At 41.3% G+C, this 11255-nt stretch overlaps 3 protein-coding genes across 3 annotated transcripts; 1 reads left to right on the forward strand and 2 right to left on the reverse strand.

Moving 5' to 3' along the window:
* The first annotated feature begins 1078 nt into the window (after nt 1-1078).
* Nucleotides 1079-3995, forward strand: ndufb10 (NADH:ubiquinone oxidoreductase subunit B10). The gene is made up of 4 exons (XM_050068773.1): nt 1079-1319; nt 1636-1774; nt 3204-3343; nt 3847-3995. The coding sequence occupies exons 1-4, from the start codon at nt 1172-1174 to the stop codon at nt 3933-3935; spliced, it is 516 nt and encodes a 171-aa protein (XP_049924730.1). The 5' UTR covers nt 1079-1171; the 3' UTR covers nt 3936-3995.
* A 1110-nt stretch (nt 3996-5105) lies between these two features.
* On the reverse strand, nt 5106-7720 carry rps2 (ribosomal protein S2). The gene is made up of 6 exons (XM_050068772.1): nt 7636-7720; nt 7186-7323; nt 6989-7078; nt 6024-6131; nt 5589-5922; nt 5106-5321 (listed from the first exon to the last, which is right to left on the reverse strand). The coding sequence occupies exons 2-6, from the start codon at nt 7318-7320 to the stop codon at nt 5149-5151; spliced, it is 840 nt and encodes a 279-aa protein (XP_049924729.1). The 5' UTR covers nt 7321-7323; nt 7636-7720; the 3' UTR covers nt 5106-5148.
* Nucleotides 7721-8131: 411 nt separating this feature from the next.
* Nucleotides 8132-11187, reverse strand: rnf151 (ring finger protein 151). The gene is made up of 4 exons (XM_050069183.1): nt 11021-11187; nt 10327-10496; nt 10120-10216; nt 8132-8778 (listed from the first exon to the last, which is right to left on the reverse strand). The coding sequence occupies exons 1-4, from the start codon at nt 11021-11023 to the stop codon at nt 8308-8310; spliced, it is 741 nt and encodes a 246-aa protein (XP_049925140.1). The 5' UTR covers nt 11024-11187; the 3' UTR covers nt 8132-8307.
* Nucleotides 11188-11255: the final 68 nt, after the last annotated feature.

An 11255-nucleotide genomic window follows, 5' to 3' on the forward strand; every position in this document is an offset into this window, starting at 1 on the left:
TACATTGCAACCAGTTGAAATTTCTCCTGGTAAAATTCTTTCAGTGTTTATTGTTCAGGAGGTTTCTACTGGGAGCTGAATTGTCTGCATAGGCCTCTTCCTCTCCAAAACAAATGGACAGAGGTAGAGCAGGTCGTCCACCAATCAGAAGATAGGTCGTCTGATCCCAGGCTCCTCCAGTCTGCGTGTGGAAGCATCCTTGGTCTGAACCCTAAAGATGCTGAACCCCAAATTGCTCCCAAAGGCTGTTCCATTAGCGTGTGAGTGTGTATAAGGTGCATAGCAGATGAACACTTGTAGGGTAGCCTCGGCCACGAGTGTGTAAATGTGTGTGTGAACTGGTGAATGTGACATGTAGTGTAAAAGTGCTTTGAGTGGTCAGAAGACTTGAAAGGCCTGTTCAGTGCAGGTCCATTTACCACTTACACCTGTAAAAACACTGAGTATAGCAGTTTCACATTAAAAACACACTCGTTGCTGAGGGGGTGTTAACTGTGGTGGCTGACGGGAAAATACGAATGGCCCTATCTTGAGCCAGTGTTTGGTTTGTCCCTTCTGTGCTACTGTACAAACATGACAGTGCAACATGATGATCTCCCCAGACAAGGACCCACACCCTATGAAGCTATAAACGACTTATTCTAAGGTCATGAAAACACAACAATTCTTTATTTCAGGTGATTAAACACTAGAGAAAACATACTTATTATATTATATGCCATTTCTGCCAATATATACCCCTAACTTCTACACACTGACTGGACCTTTAAATGCTGTTTGATGACTAATATCAAAACACCTTTAGGTGCCAGAAATGCTTACTGCTTTAGACTGTGTATATGTGGTTAACTGTTTCATGCTCTGCAGCATCACCTGCTGGATAATCATGGTACTACAGTTCCACCCCTGACCTTTACCCTTCGACCTCCATGTTTTAAAAACATGTTTTTTAGGCTTGTGCTAAATTCCTCGTTTGTGGTAGTTTTTGTAACAAATAATACTTGTTAAATAATCTGGGAAAAAATACGTATCTAGACAACATTAAAGTTTTACATTTTTTGACCTCTACTTCGCCATTATGTTGTGTCTACTGCGCATGCGCCTCCTCGGAAAGGAGAGCTGCTGAGGTCGAATTGTAGGATTTCTTTAGTCCTTGTCAAAATTAGGCAAGATGCCTGCAGACTTTGATAAGGGAGCATATCCGGAGCCTCCGCGGCAGACTCCGGCTGAGAAGAAGGAGACAGGTCTGCCAAACCCGGCTCTGATTCTGACTAAACTCTTCTACTACTCCGTGGACCTTCCTGTCACCACATTTAGAGGTAAGCTAACGGAGCTAACCGTGCTAACAGGCTAGCACAACAACACAGCGTTCAGGAGACATGTTAATAGTGTTTTAAACCTTTTAACGGTGCTATCATTGCTTCTTTCTTGCGAAATGTAACATTTAATGAATCACACGGTCCTAATTTGTTACAGTAATTGATTAACTGACGTATTTCGTTAGCTATGTGACGTTATGCTAGGTGTTGTGCTAGCTAGCGTCATTCTTGGACGCATCGAATCGCAGTACAACCTACATGGTCTTGTGTAGGTTTGTCTTACTAATGCCCTGAACTGTTTTTCCCTCTCGTCCAGATGTTGTTGACAGCATCCGGTCTAAAAACAGGCCCGTCTACTACCACCAGAAGTTTCGCCGTGTTCCTGACCTGACAGAGTGCCAGGAGGGAGACTACGTCTGCTACTATGAGGCTGAGATGCAGTGGAGGAGAGACTAGTGAGTAACATGAAGGGATGCAGTTGCGATTGGATGTATTCAGCCCGATGGACAAGATGCTCAATGGGTGATAATTAGTAAAATTAATATACATAGCATGTATACAAAATATACTGTTCACTTAGAATACAACATATACATGGTGGGATTACTAACTGTACTAAGTGTCAAATGCCCTGCACCATCAGACATGGGCGGATTATAGGACAGTGGGCCCCCGTTTTGTAGTTGTTTTGTGTCTCTCTGCAGTTCCTTTGCATCTTTTTGAGGTCATTGTAAGTCTTTTCCTGGTCGATACAGAGGAAAATATATTTTCCTTGGTTAGTACATGCTAACTTTAGTGGCATTTTGCAGGTGAAGGCCAGGCCCTCCATGCTCCCACACCCTCAGGGCCCTCAAAAGCTTCACTTCCACTTTGTGGCAATTCTGCATCACAATCTAAAGTAAAAGATGGGCAACTCCTGCATTTTTATCAAGTCGTGAAGCCCTGTCTTGTGGATTAGCCCTGTGCCAAGTAGTGGTGATGTCTTTACACACTGCAAACCTTGGAAAGGTTATCCCAGAATAGGATTAGTTGGTTTCTGGACCTGTGGATGAAATATCATGATGCATGAAGGCATGTGTTTTCTGCAGTGTGCACTGTACCTGATGGGCACCTGAAGGCAACAGGATATAAACACAATGTCAAGAGCGGAGGTGAAACTGGGGAGGTTAGCAGAGGCCCCATAGCTCAATTTTATCCATATTTTAGACAAATCTGTGTGTTCAGCTTTGAGACAACACAAAAATAGCCCCATGCACAAAGCAAAGCAAGTTTCTCTGTATAGCACATTTGAGCAACAAGGTTATTCCACATGCTCTACTTAAAACATCACATCAATGTGCAAAAGAGACGCATTATAAAATGACGTTTATATACAATTAAAACAGCCATTAAAGAGCAAGAGATTAGAAAATAAATGCAGGCATAAAATACAAGACTAAAACGTACAGTAAAGTGTGAGAAATAAACAATTATTTGTTTCGATAAAGTAAGCTATTAACCTATTTTTTGGTTTGGATATGGAGGAACCTGAGCGGCCTGCACAGAGTGTGTAGCTGAATGGTTACAAATCTTCCCAGTGTCTTTTGGAAAATCTTTACAGAAGAGTTGAAACAGTTATGCAGCCCATAAATTTCCATAGCTTTGGAATGTGATGTTCGACAATCACACGTGTCTAATATTCATGTGCCCACAGATATTTAGCCATGCATTAGTCCGGCCTCTTTTGAATAATAAGGCTTCCATCATAAGACAAAAGTAGGTGTAAAAATGTGTATGTTTATAAGGACTCAAAAGTGAATCCATACACCTGTTAGATGGCTGTAGCAGTCAGGGTGGAGATACAGTTGAGGAGTTTCATCCCGTGTTGTTGTCTTCACCTCTCAGCAAAGTGGACCAGGAGATTGTGAAGATAGTGCAGGAGCGTATGAGGGCCTGTCAGCAGAGAGAGGGAGCCAGCTACGAGCAGAACTGTGCCAAAGAAATACAGCAGTTCAACGAGGTGACCAAGAGCTTCATGTCACGCTGTAAGTACTGCGCTGTTTGGAGCTTGGACATGTGAGGTGTAACAGGAAGAAATGTGGAAACATTTATGAATGCAACACATGTCCTGTTCTATCACACTGGACTGTTGCCTGAATACAACAGTGTAGCAAATGCTTTCATATGCTAAGGGATGAGTTACTCTACTGTGTGTGTCAGTCACAAAATGTGTGTTATCGTACAACAACAGTAAATCATGCAACACACATTGTTTGTTGTTGCCCTGAAACAGTTGTCAGAAGTATTTCTTTGGTTCCAGCTTTTGAAATGTGAGAATTGAATGCTCTTTTCAGTTTTTATATACATTTTGACAAAAGAAATATAAAGCAATCACCTTTAGTTTTGGGAAATGGTGGACATTTTTCTGATGTCTTAATTACAGGAAAATGAAAATAATTACTTGTTGGACATTGGCATGCCTTATTTTGGCACTTAACTTTTTTGACTTCAACTACATGTGTTAAATTGATGATTCTCCTTTTTCCAGATGGAGACCTGGGAGCGTACGCCAGTGGCAGAAAATGTCTAATGAAGCAAAAAGAGCGAATGATGGCTGCTCAGGCCCAGAGTGCTTAAAAACAGTTCCCTACAATCTGTCCTGTGTAATAATTGTAAAATAAAATGTTATGTGATAAATCACGTCTGTTCATTCTGTCCTCAAAGTAACACACACACCTAGCCATTTGTGACTGTGCATGCATGAATGTCCCAGTGCTGGAAAATTATTAATCAAGCTGTATGCAACTGCAAGTTGGTGCAGCAACTTTATATTGTCAAGTGACTTTCATGAACAGTAAGAGTTTACTGGGTCTTTAGAACAACCACAAGTGATGGAGGATGAACAGCTTTTCTCTTTTAGATGTTAGCTGAAATAATCAATACACCTTCAGGAATAGAGGTTCACAGATAGATTTTGTTACCTGTACAGTGTTCCCTTACTTAACTTGACATATTTTACTTTGTCAAGGTGTCTGCATGTATCAGACACTTGAATTTAATCCTTTTAAGACACTTGAGATTATTTTTAATCAAATGTATTACAGATTTTTGGACAAATCTTACGCTTACTCAAGCATTGCAGATAAATACTAAGTTCTGTTTAGACGCAATTTTATAAAGGAATCCAGTTATGAGTTACATTAATTACATTTCACCAACAGTTTTAAGTGCATGTATGAAATGAGGTTCAGTGGTAGATTTAAAATATCTGCGTGGACTCACTTATTTTGATAAAATGAAATAAAAAAAAAAAAATGGATAAGTTCGATTAAGTATTTGTGGTAATTAAGGCTTCTCAAACTGAAGACAATCTTATGACTTTTAACATCTAATTGACAATTTAGGTAAGGACATTGGACACTTTTGGACCTGCAGTTTTCAATTTAAGCATTTAATTTGCTTAATTAGCCAGATTCCTGGTCTGGTCATTTTAACCATTAAAAAAAAAAAAAAAAAAAAAACACCTCACTTGAGCTTCCTCAGGTTATTGTATCATCAATATCACAGCATACTGGTATCAGTGATATAATTACATACTTGAAGAGGACTCTTACACACCATCCACCCCAAAGTGCCAATGTTCATAATAAAAAGTCTTGCTGAAATACAAATGTTTCACCTGTTGACATTTCACTGTGCTCCTATCGTCATTTTTTTTAAATTACTGGGCTTAGAGGTGCTCCTTGATATTGAGCAACAGCCCTGTTTTGTCATGAGTTATGCACAAGTAATACATGACACACGTAATTTGTTTCAGAACGTTTATTCAACGATTCTCTGTACAAAAAGTTTAGGAGGTAGCGGCCTGGACAGCCTGTCCCCTCGCAACAGACACCCTGGTGTGAGTCTTGGCCAGATGGTCAGTGAACTCCTGGTAGGGAGACTTTGTGAAGACGGTCTCCTTCCACAGGTCAGGGGTCAGATAGCTGTAGGTCTTGGAGATGGCGTCAAACGTGGCCTTGGCTGATGAGGAAATAAAGAAACAATCATTAGATGTTTAAGATAGAGCTTTATGCACATGATAGTGCTGCAGTCTTTTAAAAACAATGTAGAGCACTGAAAAGGGGAACAGAGGAGACCACTGTAACGGTCTCTCTGCCGTGCATTACAATACTCGTTTCTTTCCCTCCTGATAACGACAACTACACCACTGCAGAGGTGAAGCTGAGCAGAGCAAGGAGAAAACCAGACATGACACAGATTAAGACACAACCATCAGAAGAATCTTACCGAAGTTGCCGAGGGTGGCGGTGCAGCCCCTGGCAGAGGTGTAGCAATCATCGATACCAGCCATCATGAGCAGTTTCTTGGGCACAGGGGCGGACACGATGCCAGTACCACGGGGGGCAGGGATGAGACGCACCAGGACAGAGCCGCAGCGTCCGGTCACCTTGCAGGGCACGGTGTGGGGCTTGCCGATCTTGTTACCCCAATAACCTCTCCTGACGGGGACGATGGACAGCTTGGCCAGGATGATGGCACCACGGATGGCTGTGGCCACCTCTTTGGAGCACTTCACACCCAGACCCACGTGGCCGTTGTAGTCGCCAATGGCAACAAAGGCCTGTGAACAAAAGCCAACAATGTCACATCTGCACCAATAAAACTTATGTGATTATAACTGACAAAACAAACCCTTTTTTTACAGAGTTAATGACGACTCACCTTGAACCTGGTGCGCTGACCAGCCCTGGTCTGCTTCTGGACAGGCATGATCTTGAGCACCTCGTCCTTCAGGCCAGAGCCCAGGAAGAAGTCGATGATCTCAGACTCCTGCAGGAGAAAAGTAAACAGATGTGATGTTGTACCATATTACCACACCCAACATAAGGTTTTGCATGCATGTCTTATGTATTAAATAAGCCATGCATCACATCTTATGAATGAAACACCAGAGCATCTTTGAAAAACCAAAGGTGTTTCACTTGTATTTGTCCACAAGTGTGCATGTTCATACTACAGATGTTCCCAATGACTAATTTCCCTGACATCTAAAGTAAGACTACTTTACTAGTCTAAAAGTAAAACAGTCAAAATTTAATCTTTAACAGTAGATAGTTTGAAAAAAAATACTGCATATAATGTAAGCCATTTGAAATCTATATTTTTCAATAACAAAATTCAAATGCTCCTGAAATGGGTGGCACTTTATACCTTGCATTATGAACATTGCATATTATCCTACAAAACACCACAGCTCACTAAATAATTAACATTTTTTTTACTGTGTATTTAAGGTCCGGCCATATCTCAATTCAAAAACACACGCTCAGTTTAAAAAGCTTGAATTTCTGGCGCCAGCTATCAGCATTTCTTTGACTAATCATGCACATCCCTACTTCATACACAATAAATCCTTTTCAACTTCCATTGTAAGAAAATTTCAAGAGTGTAAAGTTTCTGGAAATACATGTAAAGCAGCTTTAAGTGTATCGGAAATTAGGTTTTCAAACATTATCAGCACTGATCTTTCTTTAGGGAACAATACACACAGTGGTATTCATCTTTAAATTAATAGGATCATTCTGCACTTCCATACATGCACAAAACATCCCTTCGCTCCCATGGTATTATTAGAACATTTGACAGTTAGCAGTCTGTCACTATGGTCATCCTCATTCACTGCTTACCTTGATGGGCAGAGAGTACAGGTAGATCTCCTCCAGGGACTTGATCTTCATGTCCTTAACCAGGCGGCCCAGCTTGGTCACTGGCACCCACTGACAACAGACAAGAGCGTGTCATTGACAATTTCCTCGTGACATTACTAAATAGAGGCTACTGCCTTACTACATACACTGCAATTACTATAACGTATTGAACTCACTTCCTTGTCCTCGGACTTGCCGCCCCGGGCACCGCGGCCCCGGCCACGGCCTCTGCCGCGTCCACGGCCCCTGCCGCGGCCACCTGCGCCAAAACCTCCGCGAAAACCTCCTCTACCACCGGCGTCGTCCGCCATTTGCTGTTAGACAAAAGACAGATAAAAATGAGTATCTCCTGTAAAAGCTGCAGCGAAAGTTAGTAAACATATGTGTAACCATCCCGTTTATCTCACAGGAAACGACCACCGCCGCCATGTTTAACCGTGAGGACTTTTCTTCAATATTTTCAAATATATCTCAAATTCTGCCACATTGTACTCGGAAATACAAGCAGGGTTTTGAAATTAAATATCTATGTGTAGCTTTGTAAGTATAACAAATATATTAGGCGGGAGGATGTGTGAGATAAAGTAGGATTTTGATCGGAAAGCGCTGGTTTCCGTCCAACTTACGTGATCGTTTAAACAGGAAGAAGAACAACGAGAAGTCTCGCCGGGTTTTATATCGAGGTTTTATCGCGAGATTTCCTCCAAGACTAAAACGGCTAACTACTGCCCCCTAGCGGCGGCTTTACTTCAATACAGAAGTACTTCATTAATCCCTCACTGGGGGAATTCAGTTTCAAAAGGTTGATAATGATTTTACGTTATATATTCTAGATGACCGTGGTAATATTTTAGCATTTCAAAAAACAAACAAAAATAAAAACAAAGAAAACAAAACTAGTCATTAACATAGAAGCTCCCTTACAGTGAAAAGCGCTGGAATAGAAACACTGCTCTGTTGGAGGACATCATTTTGTTTTACTTTGTTTCTGATACAATTTTTAATAATATAGATTTAATGTATTTATTCAGTAAGCACACTCATAGTGCCCTGTTTTGCATTATTGAGGAAACTTGCTGAAAAATAAAACTCTCCTCTTGAATGATCATCAGGATGACAGTGTAGATGTTAAATAATTTATTTACAAAATAGAAGAAAATACAGCACAAAAATGTTACAAATTCACTCTTTTTAATCATGTACCATATTCTAAAAACACACACCTTCAAAGTGATGAACACATGCAGATATTATACACAGCAGCAGCCAACCAGCAGCAGTACTAACTAACTCGTCCCTCAGCAGTTGCTGTTGTTGCTACTTGGAGTCCCACCAGAGCTGCCACTGCTCTCTCCGAGGTCCTCCTCCTCTACCTCGTGCAGGTCGTCCATCACCTCCAGGCTCTCGCAGATCAGCCCTATCTGCCTCTTCATGTGGGCCATGGTGCTCTGCATCCTCCTCATCTTCCTCTGCAGGGCGGTGGCGATGGCCCTGTGGTTCCTCTGTCTGACTTCATACTCCTGCCTCAGCTGCTTGTAGCAGTTGTGTTGAGCCTGGGTGCGGTGGGAGAGGATCGTCCCGCAGCCCATGTGGCAGGGCTGACGCCAGTGTTCGCAGTGGCGTGCGTGGGTGTCCAGGTCCCTGCGGAGGAGCTGCGCCCGGCAGCCCTGGTATGGACAGGGGATGAGCTCGTAGAGGCAGCTCATGCTGTGGCAGTACTGCTCCGAGAGGGAGAAGGTCTCTGCACAACCACGGATCTCATTCTTGCACTGTAGGAGGCCAGATACAGAGAAACAGAAAGAAATCAATGCCACATGACACACATACATCTGCAGCACACTTCTCAACTGGAAGTACTGTTGAGTGACTTTATTATGCAAGCAGATTAAGAAAACTATGCAAGCATTATCAGCAAAGTGTACTTAAAGTATACTCATCATGTATTGAAAAATGGTCCCAGTGAGTTTAATAACATCATATCTTATGGGCCTGTTACTGGGGTATAAATACTGATACACAGATGTGTAAGTAGCATTTTTCGGCAGATGTGGATCTAATTCTAACTATTTTATGAACTGTTGAAAAGTCAAACATCATATTTCTTAGGCTCATCATTTATTTTGTATGTACAATCTGTAAAGTAACTAGTAACTGAAGCTGTCACATAAATGTAGCGATATCTAAAGTACATTATTTCCCTCTGAACTGTAGTAGAGTAGAACATTTCTGACATTTTACATTAATTGATAAGCTAAAAAATGATGGATGGCTTTTTTTAATACGTTCATGATGGATAGAGGTTCATGAACATATAAAAAACATTACTCGGACTAACTTAAAGTTTTACCCGAGGCTGTATGTTGTCAAATGACATCTCACTATAAAGCCAGGGACTTAAGTCAGACCGGTGTAATGGTGGGAAAGCAAATTATAATGAGAAACAGGAGGAAACCAGGTGAGCTGTGTTTGAAGGAATGGTTCACAGAGCTGGCAAAAGTTGCATCATATGAACAAATCTCTTTCAGCTCCAAGGACATGATGGAGAAATATGTGGCGAAGTGGAGAAGCTACTTGGAGTATTGCTGGAGTTGATGTATCTTGAAGTGAATCATACGCCTATGCATTGTGCTCTGTTGCACACACTTTGAGTGTCTGAGCCCATCTGCTGTTCGTGGATCAGAGAAGATTGTGGTGCATATTTATAGTTTTCAGAATTACTTGTGTATTGTTAAAAAGTTAAATAAAATATTAATGATAAAAAAGATGGATGTATTAATCGATCATGAAATGAATGTTAGTTTAACTGCTATAGTTGCAGATATTTATCACTTAAAGGGCCACAGTCACATCATGACTGTAACCATAACCACATGAATACGCCCCATGAACCAGTTCACAAGACAAGATAAACACCCAGTGTAAAACCCACAGGGGACCCCTTTACAGACCCCCTCCCTAGAGCTTCAAGAGATAGTGAAGGGCCACATTTTACGCCCTCTCCCAAAGTACTAATGTAGCCACTGAATTACTAAAACAAGAGCTGTCACAATTACACTACATAACTCTGACTATGATTTATAAATGTACAGCTTCTATTTCCAGTTTCCTACCTTGATCTTCATGCGTCCAATAGATTTGCTCAGCTTGAACATGACAAAGATCAAGCTCGGGTTAACAGGCTTCCTGCAGCAAGGACAGGTCTCCTGCCTATAGAGGATAATCAACAGTTAGTCTTGTTCTTCCATATTGGACCAGACATGAATAACAATCCAATGCAGTATGGTTTAATGCTCTTTTTTTCCATCCATGTTTTGTACCTCTTCAGCCACTGTAAGATGCATTTCTTACAGAAGATGTGGTGGCATGCGGCTCTTACTGGACACCTGAGGACCCCCTGGCATATGGTGCAGATCAGATCGTAGTCTGGAGTGTCCACAAACAGCTCCACATCATAGCCCCCGCTCTGTGTTGACACCTCTGGGTCCGCCTGAGTGTGGCCAAATAAATATTCCGGGTTATCATAAAGTATTGTTATTATTTCAGGGAGACATTAAAGGGCAGAGTTGTGTGAGGTGAGAAGATAGACAAACTGTGTCCCCTGCATTTTTTTGTAAAACATGGCTCCACAGTTGGCTGCAACATGCCCACAGTGTTTTCAACATAAAGGCAACAGATGACAAACAGAATTGTTCTGGAAAGTCATATGACTGATACATGATCACGAAAAGCAGGTGTAATTCTTTAAATATGTTTTTCCACAACAAAACATGAGGTAGTAAACACATGGCATTATTTTCTTATTGTTTTTTTTTATTTGGGTCTAATATTCAATTTAAATAAATTACCATGAAACTCACTCAGGATTATGTATTTCTGAGGAAAGGAAATTTCAGAGTTCACCAGAGATATAAGAAAAGTAGCTGTTATGTCTAATAGCATCACACTTATAACACAATATTTATAAATACATTTAAGATTAAGACAATAAAACAAAAGCTGTTGTCTACTCACCATGACAATCTCCTCTCCTCACCGTGTTTCCATTCCCGGCGCTGGTTTACTCCATATCGGTCCACTCACAAGTCACACACCCGCGTTATCAATACAACACACACATGAACATTCCTGACAAAACATGAAGGAGGGACCGTTTGCCTGTGTGTGTGAGGGAGTGTGTGTGTGTGTGTGCGGACAAATGAAAACAGTAAATTATGAAAACGGAGGGCAGATAATGGCGCTCATTATG

Source organism: Epinephelus moara, chromosome 18, assembly GCF_006386435.1.
Source record: "Epinephelus moara isolate mb chromosome 18, YSFRI_EMoa_1.0, whole genome shotgun sequence".
NCBI lineage: Eukaryota > Metazoa > Chordata > Actinopteri > Perciformes > Serranidae > Epinephelus > Epinephelus moara.